The sequence below is a fragment of the Bombus huntii genome, chromosome 8, assembly GCF_024542735.1.
Source record: "Bombus huntii isolate Logan2020A chromosome 8, iyBomHunt1.1, whole genome shotgun sequence".
Lineage (NCBI taxonomy): Eukaryota > Metazoa > Arthropoda > Insecta > Hymenoptera > Apidae > Bombus > Bombus huntii.
This window is the reverse complement of record NC_066245.1, coordinates 607,932-630,510: the sequence shown is the minus strand read 5'-3', so window position 1 is coordinate 630,510 and position 22,579 is coordinate 607,932. Positions and strand designations below refer to the sequence as shown.

The 22,579-nt window shown below is 37.4% G+C and overlaps 1 protein-coding gene across 3 annotated transcripts in view; it reads right to left on the bottom strand.

The window, feature by feature from the left end:
- LOC126868893 (semaphorin-1A-like) overlaps positions 1-22,579 on the bottom strand; it is a 382,771-nt gene that overhangs the window by 148,921 nt on the left and 211,271 nt on the right. For all 3 annotated transcript variants that reach the window (XM_050624865.1, XM_050624867.1, XM_050624866.1), the window contains exon 5: positions 20,658-20,828. In XM_050624865.1, the coding sequence (XP_050480822.1) occupies positions 20,658-20,828 (171 nt within the window). The remainder of the gene's footprint in view (positions 1-20,657; positions 20,829-22,579) is intronic.

Here is a 22,579-nt window from a genome sequence, read left to right as displayed (position 1 = left end):
ATACGACAAAGGGTAACTATTCGACGATGAAAAGGAAGAGGCTCGGGGCTTGATTAAGTTGCCAAGTGCTGGCTGCTGTGCTTGATATTCCGCGTGGCTATTCGTTGGCAAACGCCTAGATTATAATCTCGCTGAAGAGAATTTCATTACCGCGGTACCAAAATTGTAAAATATTCTGTTAATCTGTGTCAATCTTTGTCCTATTCGTGGTCGGGCGACAAAGAGAATAAACAACGGTCTCGCGATCCGCGAATGCGGCTGCCTCTAGAGAAGCTTTTGAAAATCGGTCGCGATATATTCTACTAATGAACGAGCAACCTCAACTTTTCCAATGGGCGATTTGCTGGCAATTACCGCACGCGATCGTTGTTGGAGCGTTACACCGCAACAACGAGCGTTATACTCGGCTAACCGTTTGCGAGAAGATTTCTAAAAGAATTTCTAAAACATCCGACACATTGTAGCAATTCATAACCAAGCACAGCTTAGGCTTGGAGTATGTGAAGTAACAGAGTAGGTGCGTGATTCGTTTCATCTTATTTCGCGTTCTTTCGTATTATAAGTACGAGTTGATAATATAAAAAAAGTGAACTTTGTTCAGTTAATATACAATAAAATTAGACGTAAATCACAGAATATAAAAGCAACGAAAGGTTAAATCGTTCTTGAAAGAAAACACTTTTTTAATATTGTTTAAATAAGTACTAGGTATGAAATATACTACGATGAAATATAACGATAGATATAACAATAGAATGATGTTAGAACGAAATGAAATTATCGTTTGGTTTATCAATTGATTAAATGAATTTATTAATTAACCAAATTTAAATATCGCCAAATCAATTTCGAAACACGCTGCGTGGTATTAACGTCTAGCGTTGTGTTGCATAAATGCAGATTTTCCAACTTGCTTCAGCATTTACTATACAGGTACCATTGTGCATTTTCTATGGAACAAGCAGCGCGGATTGCTAGTTTTTCTACATATTGTATCCTTGTACCGCATCGAAACACGTTACACGAGTTACCAAAAATAGAAAAACTGGCTGGCACCTAACGAATCGAGCAAAGAACTGTCCCGATTGTCACAAGTCGAACGCTGACAATCCTTTAAATCACTTTATTATCCGCAATTCTGCTAAAAGATATCGGTGGCTGTGGTTCGACGAAATTCAAGCTGTTTTTCACAAATTGAAGAAATCTGCTTAGAAGCTAGACAAATAATATGAAAGAGACAATTGCTAGAAACATATTTCCTTAGAGAAGTTTCTGTAATCACGCAACGAAGCCGCGTATCGCTTCGGCAAACACAGTTCGAACAGAATAAGCAAACCAGTCGACATCTGGAATTTGAAAAGCTTCAGGTTTCAATTTCTACAAATTAATCGCGTACGTAGCTGCGTGCACTCTGTTTGTCTGAGACTTTGTTTTCGTAGCGAAAATGTGTTTCAATAAAAGCCAAGGTTCTCGACGGAAGGAGAAAAAAGGCGCGCAAAGGGCAAAATTTACGAATGCCAAACTTTATCGAGTCGCGTGTCGTGTTTAAATAACGAAATGAAAAACATGTATGGTACGTGAACAAGTCCGAACTCGAAAATATCGCAACCCTCGGAAAATGCTACCGGAAAATAAGCTCTTAAGCCATCGTATACATCCTACAGCCTCCGTCCCGGTAAAAGTCAACAGGCCATCTCCGGTCGATAATTTCTACTCGTACGAGCGTCTGTTTATAATTACGAGCAAGCGCCTATGGTGGAGTTTCGACGAGGTCCTACCACTTGCCATTTCGCATTAGCCATATAACTTGCATGCAATTGCGTGGGGAGGTCACTCACAGTTGCACCTATGTGGCGGGATGTGCAGCAACGAAACTGGACACCAACTGCGGCAACACATGGATTCAAGCGTAACGCGGATAGATACGTTGCGACAATAACCCATAGATCCTGTGCAAGCGGAGAACCTATCCTTCTCCATACACAGCCTGCGAGGGGGATCGTCTCTCGCCGCGCGTAATTCGAAACAGAATAATTCGAATACGACCTCGGTGCTTTTCTCTGCAGCCGATAGAAAATTCGATACAGGTTGGATAATAAAGGAAATTGTGAATGGCATTGTAAACGAGCGAATCGCTGTACTTTGTTTCCAACGAGTGAAAGGTTTTGCTTGTCAAGCTGATAATAATTAATGGAAAAGAGGTTTGGTCACGGTTACGTTCTTCGCGCTCTCAACCGATATCATCGTAGCGTAGAGTAGGTGGTCATGATGCTGTTTATTTCCAATTTGCATTTTATATCTTGATCGGTAACCACGTTATTGACGGATCGCGTGAAACACCCGATACGAGGCTATTAAAGGCGAGGCAGGATAACTCGATGGCAAAGCGGAGTTTGAGAATTTAGCAGGTCTAATACTTAGGAACGCACAAGTACTTTCATTCCATTGGATTAATCTCTTAGTTACGGTTGAATTTTGTGCGGGGCTGTTTCTCTGTACGGCAGAGTTTCACGCGAATTACGCGTAAACGATACAGCACTGCAATATGTGACGGATAATGCTGTTCTTTACGCAAACACATTGAAATGAAGTTTTTGATAATCAAATTATAATCCTTCTTAAAGATATCATGCATATACTTGAACTTTAATAATTTGCTTTAACAATTAATAATACAATTCAGCGTGATATATTAACACGGTACGACACATACACTCGCGTCATAATTTTCACACTCATAACGCGATAGTGTTTTTCAAATTGCTCTTTGTTTTCTATTTTGTAGCGACATTTTCGGCTTGAAGATTCTAAAAAATTATAAGGACAGGGATCGGCATGTTAAAAAGAGCATCTAATGATAGTACATTTATTTTAACATTTTGACTGTTACGCGGAAATCACATGTTTCGCTCAGAACAACCAGAAAGTATTTTTATTATTCAGAGCACATAATGGCAAAATAATAATAAATTGATGACGTAAGACAAGATTCTTCCCCAATGGACCGTTTATATTATTGCTAACAGTTGATAGCGACGTATTATAACAAGGCTTCGTTTATTTCAACAATCTATTGGCATTTGTTATTTCGTCGTAAACAAAACGTACAGAATATATTGTTGAAACGTGTAGAAGATATTAGTGAACAGCATTTGTTCATTCTATATATAATGGTAAAGTATGTGCACACTTCTAACTTCAATTATATGATTATAAAGCAACATTTACGATTATTTTCTAAGGTTTGTTTATAATAATATTCGTAGATTATACGAATGCAAACACAGTGCACCGTTAGATGCAAGATTTCTCCTCATACTTTTTTTATTGATATTCTAACAAAGATGTTTAATTGTTCAATAGGGCACTTTTTATTTCAAAGTATTTTCTATTTATCGGTTATATTCAAAATGCCCTGCGTCGACATGCCCTCCGGTCATATATGACCAACGTGGCAGTCAAAGTGTTAACGGAAAGCAACAATTGATATCCGACACTGACGTATCAAAAACAAAGACTATATATTCTGTCTGTATATTGTTAACACTGTTATAAAACGTTGCGAGGACAAGAAAAATATGAAGCAAGACAAATGAAAAATATCGTTTAGTTGAAACGGTGAGCGAATGAGTAGTAGAGTGAGCCACCATAGTGGCGCGGCGTAATATAAGATGACACCCGCGAAAGCCACTATAGTAGCGCATCGTACCTAAGAAGTTAACATCTGGACGGAATTTTGAAAGCGCCTAATTTACGCGTAGGAAGAAGTCATAAGGAAAAAGACGTTACTATTTGGATCTGCGTAAAAGATTTTCTCTGCGGTGAAAACAAACAACCAGATATCAAGTGAGAATTTTTGCGTACACCTGCGCTGCTTTTAAAATCTCGATATTTGTTTAAATTTGATTTGCACCTCTATCCGTCGAATGCAACTCTCTCGAATATAATGTAGCTTGTTTAAATTAAGCTCGAATATACGTGCACGCAACATTCTGAAACGTATTTTCACACATTAACGTGCATACGCGTACGAATCGCAAATGGGTTCTGTTTATAAAGCTTGAAATGTCCAGTCTGTCTTTTAAAAAACGATCGCTTTCAATCGCATACCGATGAAACATATACTCGCATCAGGAAACGGAAAGCTTTTCCCTACTTTCGTTACGTTTCGATATTTTTAAACGATTAGTCAAACAGAAATGCAGACAATTTTCTCTGCAATTTCAAACTTCTCCGCTAAATGGGGATTATTAACGATGGTAGAAAGCAGATAAAACAGTAGTTAGCTGTTAAATTCGGACAATTACTCGGTGCATAGAAATCTTTAAACACCTAAATAAGAAAGACAACGATTCTCTATCCGGAACTTCTCTAATTTTTAGCGACGTATGCCTTTTTTTCAAGCACATTTCTCGACCATTTAAAAACCCTGAAATCACGAACCGCTGTCTCGTGATAACAAAGAGGATGTAAATCTTGAGCGGTAGTTGGCGCGGCGTAGGTATCGAACAAAGGGAAAGGAAGGACGAGAAGGACGGAGAAAATATTAATTGAGGAAATGGGGAATCTGGATGCAATTGCGAATCAATGGAAAAACGTTCCGCGGCATCCGTATTGTCGCCGATAAAAAATTGAAAACGTACGAATGTAACAATAGAATTCATCGCAGCTACAATAACGAAAGGTATTCTGTCTTTGTATGTGTTTTATGAAGGTAGTGAAGGCGGTTTTCTCGCAGCTTCCCCCGAGAATACGAGGGTCTTCTACTAACGAGAAGATAAGAACAGCGAGCCGGAGAGATTGAAAAGAAGAATAGAGGAAAATCGCGAGCGGACGATATTTAGTCGAATTTTTAATGTCGCTGGAAACAGAGGTAATCGCACATCCCTGTATACGAAACGAGTCACGTAATTGCCACAAAAAGCTGAACAATATAACAAGGTTTTGTGTTTTCGTGGCCTCGATCTTCCATAAGAGTAACGACACACCAGCAACCTGCAATTCCACCTTTCTTTACACGAAAGTCATACGCGTTCTCTCTGCAAAAAGTAGCAAAACCTTCGGAGCAACTTGCTCCACAGTTGTATATTTTAAGACATCTTTCAGTTTTCTTCTCTCTTCGTTCGAGAAATGTGCATTTTGGGAAGTATATCGGATTCGATATGGTTAAAAAAAGCTAACAAACACCTCAAATTTGGTATTAATAACGTTACTTAAGGAGTTGCATGTAGAAAACACGGCCGATAGAAGATCAACGAATTTAGTCGTCGCTTTTGTCTCTGCGTGCCTGTCCTTTTCAGAAGAGGATTTGAGAAGAAGTACTCGTTTCGATGAAATTTCTGTACGAGAAACAAAAACACAATTTCACTGGAAACACGAACGAGATCGCGATGAAAGGATGAAAAGAGTGGGGGATAGTGCAGCACTCGATTTTCCAGCACCAGCTTTACCGGCTTTGAAACGAACACAGAGTGCATCTACTTCCAGTTACTTGATTTGTCCTGCATATTAAAATAAAAGGTACAGAATCGATAAAGACAGGCCGGTGTACGTGTATTTTCCGCGTGAAAAGCAAGAACATTGCCGCGGCAGTGCGGACCAAGATTAAGGGAGAGTTAAGGCATTAAGGGGGAGAAAAAGCATGGAACGCGGAGAGAAGTGAATAAAATATGAAACCACGAATATTTGATGAAGTTTTTAATACAAAATTAAAGAAAGTAAAATTCAGCGAGCGAAAAGGCTGGGTCTGTAAGTGCGGAGCAACAATGAGCGCCGGAGAACAACCGCTAAGGGAGAATTTCGCGTCTACATTTCACGCGAACGAGAAAGAGGTGTGGTGTTCGCACGATAATTCCCACAGGAATGCAAGGGAGCAAGGAACTCGCTGCAAGACGTACGGCAACCGCACGGAATAAAAATAAAAGCGGCGAATTAAAACTCAGTGCGGCAATTTTGCGCGAACAATGCCGAGGTAACGAAGCGCGGGCAACTTTTCAAATCAATCCTATTAACATATAATATCGAGCAACAAGCGAACTATCGTGTTACGTTTGCAGTTTGCAGGAACAAATTTTCTTTCTTCTAATTATTAATCGCAATTACTTGCTATCGGGTTAACTCCAATTGCGAATTCTTATCTCGAACGAACATGTTGCAGTAGATTTAACCTCGTTCAAAGAAAAAGACGTATAGTAGATATCAAAGGTAAAATGGTTATCACGATGATTTTTAATTCGAGAGAGAAGATAACCAGCGTGTTTGAAAATAAAGAAAAAATTAAAGTAGACGTCGGAATAGTTGCGCGTTCCGGTGCAACATGAAAGAAAGCAATATTCTTCGGTTGTATCTCTGGAAATGCGGCATGACGGTATGAAAAATCTTCGCTGCACCATTCATGTACGTATACATCGGGCGAAGAAGGGAGCACGAGCAGTATTCGTCCCGACAACTCCCTCAGGAAGACTATGGTACAAGTTGGAACAAGCGTGGGAGGGGAAGGGAAGGATACACGCGAGAAAAGAGAGAGAGAGAGAGAGAGAGAACGCTTACATGGGTTCCTTTGAACCAAGAATTGGAACAATGGAAACTGGTTAACTTCAAACGAATATTCGATAGGATTGTCGACATTGGAGCAAGGAAATGAGAGAAAAATATTAGAAGAACTCCATTGATGTGCGTTGATACGCCAGGACAATGAAAAGTGTGTACGTAACCTTCGCCACACGACGCTTTCCTATTCTCTCGGTGGCTCCCACAGGAACGGGTGATAAGAATAGAAGAGAATGGAACAAAAGGAAGAAGGGGATAGAGTAATAGAGTCGGGATATTGACATTCAGCTTCTGAGCTGCGATTTCAAAGAATAAAGGCGATTAGTGCGCGCTGTGTCGCGCCATCTTATTATAGCGTTCGATAAATCCACGAAATACGAAGTATGGAAATTATATTTTTTAACGTTACGTGGTTGTCATTCGATAAGAGAATTGTGCAAAATTGTGGAATATGAAAAGTACACTATGAGGATGTTAACGTGGATTACAATAAACACGCATACAGAGATACAAGTGCAGACGTTGGTGAAACGAAGATTTATCGAACGAGTATAATAGAAGAGAGTACCGTAAGCTTACAAAATATAACGTTACTAAATTTTTATCGGACGAATCATCCGTATTAACGTATGATTTAAAGCGAAATAAACTTTCCACAGCTACTGTATTTATTTGAAATTTTAAACAGAAAATCGTATGACAAAAGGTGGAACAACAGCTAGAAATGGTAATTATATTTTGATATATTTGATGGAAACATCGTAGTAAAAGCTTCTTTGTCATTTTTTATCAAATTTCCAATTCGTACAAAATGTTAAACTTTCATGTTACGTAAATATGTACACATATTTTCCAATCACGGCTAAAAGAATAGATTGCTCGCGGGCAGTTCTTCTGCATGGAACAATAAATATGAAACAGGTAAAGATTAGATGGAAAACAGTGGCAAACGAGGCGATTACGGCCATCAGTTTACATATTCCCTTGAAAGTTGCAACTGCAACTTGGGTATTAGCTTTGATACTTGTACACACGAGAATCTAGGTCTGTATCGTACGTTTATCCTTCTGTTCGTATATCAACATGCCTGATCTGATAGCCTCGGTAAATACATCCGGAAAGCAGCAAGTTGTTCGTCGGACAACTACTTCGGCAGGATTTCAAGATTGAAAATAGATCCGAATAAAGGCCGATCGGTTGGCTCGAGAATCGTAAGTTATTGCCTGTCGTCCAGGCCAACGGTTTTGAATTGTAAAAAACCAAGATTGAAAATGAAAATCAGGGAAACGGAAGTGGAACGATCGTCGTTGTACCGGGGTTCGCCTTATACAGCGAATGAAATAGAAGGCAATACAGTGCAAGAATGGAAGCACGGATGACCTGTAAGATAGAAACCGGGAATCCAAGCACCGCAGTACATAGGCGCCATATGATGGAAAACGGATTTATTCGATCAACAACTCGGTCCGGAACCTCGGGAAAAGATTCGAGACACCGTAACAACGATACACCGTCCACTCTCATTCATATACTGTTTTCCAATTCATCTCGCGTCTCTACCATTCAATACGTTCCTTTGATTTTCCAATCGGCGAGTTCTCTATACTCTATTCCACTTTCTGCAACGCTTTCATCCTATACGCCTATTAACTGCTGTACAATTCTACATTGTGCTTAAATCGTGCTTAATTTTCTCCTTATTAATAGTCGATATCGGAAGGTCGTTACGGCATCTAATGGCTTCCCATTTTCTCACAGACGATACCTATCGAGTTGAGATAACTGTAAAGCAGAAAACAATAACTCATATATATATATATATATATATATATATATATATATATATATATATATATAGAGTAGCTTATGAATCTATCGTTAAACTAAACGAGATCTCGCCTCAGATCTAAGCCCATTTCGGCTTTGTGTTAATTCGATTCAGCGATTATCTTAAGCAAACACGATAATGGCGTTCCTTATGAGACAACACAATGCCAAGAATACCTTGAACAAAGTACAGCCTGAGATTTTCTTTCCAACTATCCTTTACGGTTTTGACATCGAAACGATGAAAAAGAGTTGCGTTTACCGTGTCCACGATATACGCTGCTATTAGTTTCCTGCAGTTCGATTTAATTCGCGTATTGTATAGTATGGAAAATATCTAAAGAGCTTCAAATACCTAACTAAAGGTGTCAGAGATATCTGTGAGATGAAAAACCAGATAGGAAAAATTAATTCGTCAGATTCGTGAAGGAAGAATCGAACAATAGTCCTGCATACGGGACAATAATTACGGTACATCGTTACATGCTTCTGGTTGCTGATATACGAGCCACGAGAGTGGCGGGGATGTTGATTGACAACTCCCTCGGGAATATGAGATCAGGTAGCAAACGAGAGACGAGAAAAGGTCGAACCAATGGACGGTTTCAGTGTCAAATATTGAAAGAGGGAAGGATGGAGAGTCGAGTTACGAATCGAGGAAAAGGGGTGCAGAATGTGGCGGGACGAATGCTCGTTGCATTAAAATAACGAATGCAGAAAAGCAAAAACGGATCACGGAGTAAGATTCTTATCAAAAATATCAGGAATTAATAGATGCGTAATAATATACATTGATTAAGAAACAACTAGAAAAACAAAATGATATTTCTACGATAAAATTATTAATTAAAAGAAAGAAACAACTAGAAAAACAAAATGATATTTCTACGATAAAATTAATAATTAAAAGAAAGAAACAACTAGAAAAACAAAATGATATTTCTACGATAAAATTAATAATTGAAAGAAAGAAACTAGTTTTTCAGGGCAATGTGTAGTTTTACACATTTGCAAGAAACTGAAACGAGTTTCGTAATAACGTACGAAATGAAATGAAAACATTATATCATTGATATCGTCAATTATAGAATTATATATGGACATAGCGAAGCAAGAAACTTTACTTCCCTTTTCACAGCAACAGATTAATACAAGATTCCTATGTTTAAATTATTACATACATATATAATCGATATATCAGGTTGTTCGAAAAAAATCAGGTTTCTTTCGTTTTATAAGAAAATAATAGACGCACAATGTTTTTTGTTTTACATTAGTTTATTGAATTGCGCACGAACATAATAGAAATATAGCGAAATGGATGATACCTAATTCAATAAAATAATAAAAGACAGAAATTGTTGTTCATCTATTATCACTGTATGAAACGAAAGAAACTTTTCGGACAACCTAATACTCATATCTTCAAATATGTATTCCTGTCTGCTCGTATGAATAAATTAAACTCGCTAGACATACGTGAAAAAGATCTCCGGATCTATGTTTTCGTAGATACTAGATTTCTAGGAAATAAGAGAAGAAAGAATAATCGTAAAAAATCTCACGTTTTAACTAGAAGCCTGCAGGGTAACATAATACCAGTGTGTGGAAAACTTGGAGAAACTGAGAAAGGAGTACCGCGGTGCACAGCACGCGCGATTTGCAGGGAAAACCGAAAAAGAGGTTAGAACATTGCGCGTAGAAACGTCGTAACACTAAAATAACAACAACTTGTGATATACATACCCGTATGCCGAATAGTTCGTTGAACTCGTACACCCAACACGGGTTAGGTCCTTTTAAACTAAACAATTCCCTACCCTTGGATCGCATGGAGTAACGATATCGAATTGAGGCAAAAGAAACTGAAAGAGAATGGAAGTCGAGGGAATATGTAAAACGCGGGAGAGTGGAGTTGAAACGAAGCTGTAATTCCGAAACGGAAGATCGCGTAGTCGCGGTAAGAGACGTCGCTACAAGTTTCCTGGATGCTCCTTCTCTCAAGAGAGGAGGCATGCAACAGAAGTAACAGGGAAAAATAAGTTGAAGCTCATAACCGCATAAAAGAGGAGCGTTGAGTAAACAAGGCAAAAGACTAACCTAAAAGGGTGACTCGAGGAGCGGGAACGCGGTAAAGCGGAAACAATGTAACGAAACGAGATATGAATAATCAGAGGAAATCTAACGGTGCTGTTTTAAAACTACGTATCGTATAGCGAGCTAATGAAACCGTGCACCGTGTTCCAACGAAAGAATTGCTGCAAGAACTTTTAAAAATCCTTCTCGTATCGAACAGGTGAATTTCTGTTTAAATTCAATGCGATGCAAAAATCAATCAGCGATTTAAGGTTGAGAAATATCAGAGAGAGAACATTCGAAGAAACATTAGGTTAGATGTTGCGTCGCGCGCTTTCCTGGTAACTGAGTTACGCGGAGAGGCTGGTTATGAGAAAATACTGTGTAGCCTGTCGAAGTCTCGGACGAAGATTCCGTGGGACGAATTTAGAAGAAGATGAGCGAATGGCAAACAGCGCTAAAAATTCATCATCGAGCCGGAGAACGAGTGGGAAGAGGATCTTCGAGTAACTGGATCGTCTGAAAACTCTGTATAAAACGCATGAGATATTCCCCGGGCAACCGGCGAGGATGTCAAAAACTTTCGATCAGAAGACATACGAAAATGAACATCGATGAAGTTTTATCCGCGGGCGAGGAATAGCGTGGGCGAATTACCCCGGGAAATGACAGCATGGAACAAATATGGAAGAAGAAAGTCCAAGAATCTTGAACGAGGGGAAGAAAAGAGGAGCAATAACGGAGAATCGACGTAGAAGATCCAAATGAGAAAAAGACCGTTTCGAAGGGAATGAGTTGGACGGTTAAATGGAATGTTACTGAGAAAAACAAAATGAAAAAGAGAAAGCGTCAACCGTGGTTCGGCAGGTCCTATGAAATTGATGATTTCAGAGTGGCCACTTAGAGGGGTGCATAGGACTCGTCTTTCGATGAACAAGAGGTGAATTTCAGAAAAGGAAGCCTGGCCAGGTAGGAAGAAACGTTGGACCAACTCCAGAGTACTCAACCTACGAACAGAGGAAGGAAGCAGCTAAAAAGTAGAGGGAGAAACGTGGCCCCATAGCTTCAGGAGGAACTCGACTCCTTCTAGCAAAGGACTCGACGGAAACGATGAAAGAAAGGGGAAATAGAAGGAAAAGGAGTTGAAAGAAGATGGACCAAAGGTACGGGCTCGCATTCGGAAGCCATATCAGGCCACGTGACCTGAATAAAGTCGGCTACTCGAATTTTTCTTCAGCTGGACGTGAGAATTAGGCTTCCGATAAAGCGTCAAACGACAGCTCGGATCAGTACCTGATGCTCTGTGGCTTTCGGATGTAGTCTGCAAGCGGACGAAAGGATACGCTCTCCATTCTTCGAATAGGGGAGAAAATATTTCCGATAAACTTCGACAAAAACGATACCGAGTCATCCACGATTTTGAGAATTCCGTCTATCCCTGTCGCCGATGGAATTTCAAACATTTCGCTCCGTTCGCTGCGAACAGACTGTTTCGGATACTTCGAATCGGAGTACGCAATAAACCTCGGTTACTTAACTTGATAATTAGCGTGCTTCTCTCTAAATATCCAACTCCCGTTTTATTATATTTTATTTATATTAGATTTGTATTATATATTATATTTAAGAAGAGAGAAATGTATCGATTAATTATAACGAAGTTATTATAGAGATTCGTCTTTAACCGCGAAGATTGGGCTTTTCATAAAAAAAGATCCGCGAACTGTGAATTTTGCGATTCAGCGGAATAACTGGCGAGTAAAGTGGCTACGGAATTCTTCGACAATAGGAAGTCGCTGTTGGGATGAAATAGAACTTCACCTTTTCCTTCGAGGATATACAATATCAAGAGAGGAGCGAGTCCCTGATACATGACTTACTCGCCAGCCAATATCTCCAATCTATGGATTTTTCGATACGGATCTTTCCATTTTTTAAATTTGAATTGCTAGTTTATTTCTACACAGATCACGCGTTTCATTTCTACGAAGCGACGTGCTGCCTTCGCGTTTCACCCGATTGCTGCAACTGTCGAACATTTTCCAGTGAATAGATTTCGTTTGAAACATTTTTAAAATCGTCAGATCTGCTTCCACCATGTTAATTTTCAATGTAGTACCGAGAATATATGAATATTTGAAAGTTTACATTTCTACATCAAAGTCTATCCAAAATATAAAAATAAGAGTTCGCAACGAGAAAAAGAAAGTCTGAAAGCTCGGTTCATAATGATGTGCAAGTTAAAATCCGCGAGACAGAAGCAGCGACAGAATCGATCAGATTAAACTTCATCTAAATTTTGAACCGGTTCTCATTCTTCGCGTGCGGATATTATCCCACCGTCGAATATAATTCCACTTTTCCCAGAGAACTCTTTTCAATCGTTTCTCATTCAATAATTTCTTTACTATTCTATCACTCAATTTTTCTTCTCCTCCCTCCCTCTTCCCTTCTCTGTTCCCGCGTTCTTTCACTATTCGCACCCTTACTGGCTTAATTAATCAATTTTACGAAATTTCCAGCCCTCAGGCTCGATTTGTCTGAGCCAATGGACAAGAGCCGAAGGACGTTAGTGCGGCGGAAATAAAATTGACGAGTTTCGCGTTCGGAAGACAGGATCGAATTCCCCATAGACTAAAGCGCTCGAGTTTTCTCATAAGAGTCGCGAATCTTGTGCGTGCAAGATAGATGTTTTAGGACGGCCAAGGGATGATAGGGTATCGATGTCGTGGAAAGGAGACACCGACGACGTCTTCGCCCCGACCAAGTCCTTCGATAAGACTTTCGTGTCAAGACAGAGAACCGACCTCGATTGATTACACCAGGACTTCACCAAGCACTCGAGCAAACGACCGATACGTGACACTTTGACGCTCACGTGAGAATCAGACGTTCCATTCTGTCCCTTCGATCGGTCCATTCTCGCTACTCTCGCGGATATCGGTTCACGTGCGATCGCTTCTCTTCTCACATGCCGACAAGTTTGCCTTCCGCGCGGTAATTGTGTAACACGATATCCTACACATCCAGCGCTCGACACCATTCCCATCCCTTTTCTTTCCGTCTCTCGTTCCTCCAACTGCACTCAAACTTCACCGAAGACTGTCTTTAATACAAATTCGGATTATTGACACACGTAGAGCGACAGGTTTGCCAACGATGTAAGGAGAGACATTTTCATTTTTTGTATCGATAGCGTTAATGTCGCTGTCGAATTGTAAACGGACACCAAAGCATCGCGATAAACGATTATTTTGAATCCACGACCTTTTCGCCAAAAAAAGAGTATAGATCACGAGCGAACCGTCGAAAGTATCGTTTGACATGAGATAAGGAAGGCAAAGGAACTGGTTCGCGTCGATTCCCCCCCCCCCCCCTCGCAAACAGTTGGTTTTTGTCGTGTATTGGCCTATAATGAAAAAGTTGCCGTAAATACCTTTATCCGTTTACCCCTTCGTTTACGAAGGTATAATCCAGTGTAATAAGTGCAAAGCATGCATCGTACACGCGCGTACACACACACACTTTCTCACTCTCTCTCTCTCTCTCTTTCTCTCTTTACCTTATCTCGATTTTCTCTAAAATGTCGATTGCTACGTTCCCGTAATTACGTTCCGCTAGCAACCACCGAGCTTTATATCGGTCGCTTGTACCGACTTTCCCTACTGTCGTTCTATCATCGACCAATGAAACGTAAACACGCGCAACTACAATGAAAATAATATTCAAGAGATAATGAACGTTACATCGAACGAATTGTTTCATTTTTCAGATTGACGGCACAACTAAATAAGCGAAACGAGTTGATTGGCGTTGATTTATGCAAGAAAAATCGGGCTAAATATCTTTATTTTTAGAAGGCCTACTCAGAAGCTATTTTAACTGAGTGTAATAGCCGCGAAACATGCATCAAAGCACGTACGTACGCTCTTATCTGCCTTTCCTCTAAAATGTCACTTAACGAGGTCCTAAGGAGACACCGGTGCTATTTGCTGGCGAGATCAGGAGAAAGAGAGAGGGATATGCGAGCAGATAAATCACGAGTTCATGCCACTTTTCGTCTTCTTCTTTTGCTCTCTCATTCTCCGCCCTTGCCGGCATGACGACGCGTTTCCACGACGTGCCATTATTAAGACGCTGGGCGCCACGATGCTACGCCTCCTTCCCGCGCCCCTTTACATTGCTTCTTCCAGCGTTTTAGCCTTAGTCGTTGTCGCGCGCTCTACGGTTGCATAAAGAAGTTATCTTACCGTTGCGATTTATTTGCTACAAAGTTTACGCTCAATTTATATATCGATAAAAATAGGCAAGTTCGTTTTCCCATAAAATACCAAACCGGTTCAGATATTGCTTTTTCATTATTTCCTTGTTTAACCATATATTCTGCTATAAAGATACATATATATATATATATATATATATATATATATATATATATATATATATAGACGTCTATGCTGGATCTACGATGCTTCCGCGAACCTAACCTCAATCTAATTTGACGTAAAGCTGATGGAACGTTTCTTCGTTCTCAAAATTCGAGAAAAATTGTCTTACCTTATTATATTATATTGAACGAATAAACTGGGCGTTGATTAGAAAAACGACGTATAAGATTGGATCAAGATAAAACGTTCTTGGATAACATGTCTTTTCAGTATCGATTCCAGTTACTATTTCAATCGACTCTAACTTTCTCTATAGACATAGTATGCTTGCTATGTTTTTAGACAAAGTACCTCGAAGAAACTACAGTATGTGATTAACTTTTAACCGCGCTCCATTATCTTAATTGTGTTTTTTTTTCTCTTAAAAATCGTCCGATTATTTTCGATACATATAAATGAATTAGCTCAATTAATAACAACAATTTTTTTTTACTCAATTAATAACAACAATTCGCGAAGGATTTATGTGCATAAGTAAAAACAACGACTTGAGTTACAGTGTTTTATTAAGAGGACTGTAAGAACCATTATACAGTTGTTATAACGATAAACCATTGTGTAAAAAATACCGTTTCTACAACCGCCCCGGGATAAATTCTGCGTCAGAAACAAGAACGAGATAAAAACGATTGTATGATTTTCAAAAAGAACAAGTAAAATTGCCTGATTTATTTTAGAGTCGCGAAACGAATTGCGGCCGAAACAAAGAACCTATCGTAGTTGTAAAACTGCGACAAACCTAGCGATCTCTTTTCTTATCGGTCTGTATGCAGTGTGCATTCGCGACATGTCCGAACAAGAAGACCGGAGTTTAACGAATCCTGCGGATATACGCGGCTCACAGACTTAAAAGCAGGCGACTAGAAACCGAATGTAGATTCGCTACAAGTCGTTACGCCCATCGGCAAAATCGACGGTTAATTTCTCTTTTTATTTGTATCCCTGATTAAAAATAGTGCCTTCGAGCGATAGCAGGTTGTGTAGAGCATGCGAAGCTAACAACACAAAGAGGCGAACAGGGAGAGAAGAGGAACGATTCGTCGGCTGTAAACGCGAGGGGAAAAGTGTATTACAAGCTGAAGCGCGCTTTTCTGGAAGCTGCTCATCGTTCTCTCTCTTTCTCTCGCCATCTCTCTGCCTACGGTTCTTCAGAGAACGGCGCGTTTCAAAAGTCCTTTTGAAAATCTTATAGCCCCTCTCTGTTAAAACTTCTTTGGTCTTAGCGGATATCCGGAATGCAACGGAGCGAAAATTCGATGCAACAAATGATATTAAAGCGCAATGTGGTGCACACGATCCAATAAATTTGATTAAAAGCTACAACATGGAAAACCGATATAGTATACTTTCAAATATACCTTTTATCACTGACAAAATTTCAAAGATTCCGGTGTTATGTGCCGTCAAGAACGATTCTACAAGTTTACTAGCTTATTCTTTATAATGTAGCATGTTTTATACGACATACGAATTTTCACGTTACACGAATATGAGATTGATACTTGAATTAAATATAGAAACCGAACGAATGGATTTTTCGTTAGTAATTTTTTTAGTAAATCTAGAACGATATGCTACACGCTTGGCTTGCAGCAATTAATTCAGCTAGGAACATGTAAACGTGACAGTAAACTTAGTAGCTATGCAGATCAAGTGGATCGTTTCTACAGCTAAAATACAACAGGCGTTTGAATTCAAGATTTATCAGCGTTAGGAAATTCGTAGCGATTGTAGTTTCGACAAATAATTAAATATTATAAAAATAAAAAAAAACGCAATATGCATTCTACGAAGAACAACAAAGCTTAAAATTCTTAAAAGATAGAAATTTAATATCCTTTTGACTTTCGACAATTTGTATTTTAAACGAATTTTAACGCACAAGATATTTCTTTCCGTTTTTAATATTATTACAAAGAAACGTTTTTAAAACGAAATGTCATAAACATTGCAGTTGCTTTGAAGTAAAACAATTAACGAAAATAAGGTACAAGTATTCCGGTAATATAATCATCAATATCTCATATGATCAAAGCAGCGATTTCAGAAGATATAAAATTTACAACTTATGAAGGCTTTTATCAAAATCAACGAGGTCAATCTCGAGATTATTAATTTCGCAACCGGTACGTGAACAACGTCAACTTCGATATGAAATTTGCATTAAAATTTGACCGTTTAATCTGACAGATGTATCGAGCTAATGACCGAGAGAATTAATATATCGCAAAGGATAACGACAGCAAACTCGTTTAGCTGACTAACGTTCTCCAGAAATGTATTAAATTCACAAGCATAATTGCCGAAATGTTATATCACAACTCGAGACCATAAGTAGATTTCGTAAAATATCAAGTTTCCCTGCGAATAAATTACTTTCGTGCAACCTACATAATTAAAATTCTTACATTTTTCGAAAGATATTCTTCAAAAATCTTCGAACTGAAGTTATTTAATTTTCCCTTCTTTATTACATAGTTTAAATCATATTTTATATTGTTCTACTTTTTACGCCTATGTTCGCTCGGTGTACTTGAATATTTCATAAATAACATTTTATGAATTATTTTCTACACTTTTTAATTTCCTGGTTTTTATTCCTTCTCCCTTCCTTTCTTTCCTATTTTATCGCAAATCTCAATGCAAAGACTTACGATACCTTTTATATCGAACGTCCGTAAAATAGATACCTTCCTCAAAGACGTTCAATTATTATTTCAATTGTTTCAAGTATTAATCTAAGTTATTGAAAATTAGAAAAGAAAATTAGATTGCTTGATAAATACTCGATAATAAGGTTAATGGAACATATATTTAGAAAAATACATTATTATGCTACTATGAAAGATCGTTGTTCCTAAGAAAAGAAGGAAAAGAAAAATACGAAAGCGAGCAATATACGATAGCTTGCAGGAGTAAACTAGTACAGATAGATACAGTATTAACCGTGTTTTATGAGTTATTATATGATATTAGTAGTGCACCGTGATAAAGTAAAAAGTTGGGAAGAACTTCGGTCTACTCTAACCTCGTAAAAGATGCCATAAAAACCCCAACTTCTACTGCTTGTATTTTCCCGAGTCAACAACCCGATACAGTTTCGTTCTTTTTCTAATCAGAACTTTTTTAATCGACTTTCCCGTCGGAACATTAACACGCGTTACAACAATTATCACTGAAATTTGATGGACAACAGACGATCAATGAGATGTTTCGTATTTTATCATCATCAAGCAGGAGTAATTGTAACTTTGTAAAATTGTATAAAATTGTTCTAAGTAAAAACTTTTTCAGTGATTGATATTATAAAAATTATATTTATATGCTTGCTGGAAATAACGAACGATGATGTACATATGATATATTCGTGAAGATAATTATGACTCTGGAAATTTATAAAATACGTAGATACTAGAAAGGAAAAAGAGAATCAAGCCAAGTGTATGATTTTAATTTCTAGTAGTTTCTTAATCTAAAATGACAAACACCACGGTTCATTAGCTTAACGTAACTTAAACCAATCTTCAAACAACTTGATCCCGGTTATCATTAAGTAGAATCGACGCGAATCTGATTATAGTTCTCATATCGTTCTCGCTTATTACGTATTACACGTTCTGTTTGTTGCGCCAATATTTAACATCGAGCAATAAATTATCCGCAAATTCTACGTTTCTAACGTTATTTGCCGTTCAGTTTGCTCTCCCTGTCTGACTTTGCAGTAACGCTGCTAAAATGCCACCCTTTTCTCTCGCGTTACGCTTCGCCTTGAAACACGTGTGTGCGTACACAGCTGTGTGCGCCTGATTATTAAATAAACAAACGAAACAAAACCAAAATCTGACCATCGTCCGCCTTTGTTGAACGCTTGCTCATTAAGTATCCATGTATGGCCGTGCCATGTTGTGTTCTAGATAATCAATTTTGTTTCGAGAACAACGATCAACATACATTAATGTATCTATAAAGATTAAAATATGAAACATTGTAAATTAATACGAACAGTTTTATCTCCATGTAGGATAAGACTCTGACAAAATTTTTTATATATCGTGTAATCAATTAAATATAAAGAAGGTAGAAATATGGGCCTCCTGCGTCTATTTGTTGAAACAGATTAACGTTATGAAATTATAGATTATTTGATTTTGCAATACGAAACAAAAGCGTTTTATATATACAGCTGTTGACCGCATATACCACTTAAGATATTTAACTTACTTCGTACAGCTTCTTGATCGTTTGTTGCGTACGTTGGTATGAAATTTAAGGAATTTATCGCGTACGAGTACTTTCTGAAGATAATTATTCCTAGTATTATACGATATTTTATAATAAGCGTTAATCAGAGTTCGATATTATTTAGATCAATTTGTGTGCATATAGTTGATTGTTTCAATCCTATTACATTCATTATCGTTGGTATTTGCTATTCTCATTTGTAAGAATTTTAATGGATATTGATTTAATAATTACTCATTATAATAAAATGGAAACAAACCGCGATACATCAATCGTACAATTAATATTAAATAAGCAATATTTTAATGGATGCTATTCGTAAGCCTGATATCGTTATATCTATAAGTAGAAAATTATGGGAATGTTCAATTATCCAGGATCAAAAATTATTTAAATAATTATCGAATCGAACGATCACAACGGTGTTAATATTTATTCATTTTAATTGTCATAAATTAAATAGAATTGCGTCTGTCTTTGATATAACTATACATTGTCTATATATACTGTATTTTTATTAGATTTTGTATGCAACTAACTAAGTATCGTCACGATATTTTTGAGCTCGCTCCTTTATTAGTGAGACAAAAGGCAAAAATTCAAAGACTAAAAAAACAAAGACTAAAATTTCTTTGATAATGTTAGTAGTAATTCGAAACTCAACGCACATAATACAATATAATATATAGAATTACATATTTAAATGTCATAAATAAATATATATATTATAATATATAATAAGTAAATATTTCTTAAGAACATGGTTTATCTATGTTTTATACATGGTATCTTTTTGATTTATCACCATTCTTCGATTAATTAATGTTCAAAACATGTGATACAATTTGTTACGATACGAAAAAAAATACACTTGCCCTATGAACTTTCTATGAAGATATTTCACTCTAGGTCGATGTACCCTAATTAATCCATTACTTCAGCAATGTCAAAATATAGATCATTATTTAAATAATCGTTTAAAAAGTACCGTGTGCGTTTCAATCAAGTATCAGCAAACGAACAATACAGAATATTATTTGTAATAAATACCCTTCAGTATAGAGATCTTTCGATCGAATCGGATAGTCAGATTTAAAAATTACGAGCTTTCATTAAGAAAGTATAGAAGTAATGAATATTTATCAATGGCATACGAGTGAACATCGGGCAAATTTGATTAAAAATATATATTTAAATATTTTTGTAAAGATCGAAAATCTTTTTCCGGAAACATAAAATTGGTATTTTTGGTTTCTATTTTACCGGTGCGTAATTTGTAACTAATCACGTTATAATAGCTTCTATACCAACAATAGAAATAGAAAGGCTGTACAGTACAGGCAAGCATGGTTTGCCACAAAGCTCAATTTCACTTAACGATTTGCTTTCGCATGCGCGGTTAACTGTGGTGGTCGAACATTAAAGTGACTGGAATCTGGTAGTTTGAAACAAAGAACTACTTATCAAACGACCTTGATATTTCCGTCGATTAAAGAAAAGATCTAAAGCGCTTACCTTGATGGTGAATTGCCTGCAGAGCGGCTTGTATGCGTTCGTTCCACAAACAAGAAATCGATCAGGCCCTTGTCTACCGAATACTCGTACATAATTCTGACACTGGTCCTCGCTACGTCCCTTCAGATAACAAAGTTCACGATGTGCCCCGCTGCTGGACCACTGCAACCTCTATAACAAACCAGATCAAACAAGAGTTACTTTAGAATCTAATTCCTAAAACGTAGTATTTCGTATTACGTTACGAGCTACGCCAAAACATCCGATTGTAAATGAAATTCTGCCGAGTCGGATCGAAACACCGAGCACATACATATTTACCTACTAAGTGCTAATTCCTAAGTAATTATGTAATTCGTAATTATGATAACACTGCTAAAGCATTAACGAACAGCAGAGATAAACTTTCTTCTTTGTGTCACTTCTTCGATACAGTAACGTCAATCAGTAAACGATACGACTTTTGCCACTTTACTATAAAAACACACGTTTATTATTAACAACAACGTATCACCGATAAAGATTTATCCATCGGAACGATAGTTGGAGAAGAAAGAGTAACGTTGACGTCAATTATTAGTAATTAATATTAGAATTACGATGCACGCGTTGCAAACATCCAACGCTCAGACGCCATATTGAAAAATTATTGCGCGCCAAATTTTGACTCAAGCACGGTCCTCTATATGACATGTATACGGTATAGATTGTATAGGTATAGGATCGTGTTGCATACGCAGCTTAAACGTACACAACGATTGAAACGCTTATTGCTTAGCGGGCAAATTAAGAAATTCCTATCGTTCACTAATCGTAGTAACTGAGTTGCCGATGATGTATATAGCGTACGTACGTATGTGTATCTACGACAATGTACGTGGCGATGAAATATGTCGCACAGTACGTCTTACTTTATTTCAGATAAAGAAACGTAAGCAGCAGTAATTAATAAATCGCTAGATATTTCCGGACTACTTTTTGACATTCTTTCAACCATCTCTCTTTCTCTCTTTCAATTACTCGACTGACTCCTATTTATCGAAATAGAAATCATTAAATTATTATTAACCGAACTATTTTACTTAGATTTGAAAGATTTTCGAAAATGGTATTTCCATCCTACGTTTATTATACATTTATCGAACAAGATATTTAAAAAGACAGACTAGCTTAAAAGTTATTAAATTATACGATCTCAAATGAAAAATTAGACTTTTACTTATTCATTCGAAAAAAGGCAGTTTATTTTATTTCGAAGCAAATTAAAAATAAAATGTATCTAAAGTTTCAAGTAAAATAAAATGTGCAATCCGTTGCACGATGTCGTTCGTGAAATATTCGTTATAAGCGAAAGAATACGCAATATATGTACAAACAGTTATTTCAAAAGAAGCAAAGGGACGTATTAAATCCCACCGAATGAATTCTGTTTTGAGAAAAATTTCACGTGTTCCAAAAAATGTACTTTAGAAGGAGAAATGAGATTCGCTTGACGAGTTAATGTAAAATAATTTCTTTCTTTCCGCGCAACCTCCGATGTTTCAAAGTAAAACGTACATGGACAATATAATTACAAAATTTTGCCAAACGTAATTCAACAAGCCGTACGATGAAATTTTTATTCGTAACTTTCCTTTGAAAAATCTTAACTCATTCTCCTAATAGATACCTATTGCACGGCGTTTGTTCTTTTCTCAAACGCGAGAGACAAAAATCACAATGTGGCTGTTGACCTGCGCTAATAATTACATACTATTTAAACGTGATCGAAAAAATAAAAAAAAGAAAAGAATAGCTCGATGCAAACGAGTACTGCCGCGAGAAAAATCGAGAAGTATAATTTGCCAGCAAATGAACGAACAACGTTGCAAACGCAGTTACCAGCTAAGTATATACAGATATACAATACACGAGCCTTATAC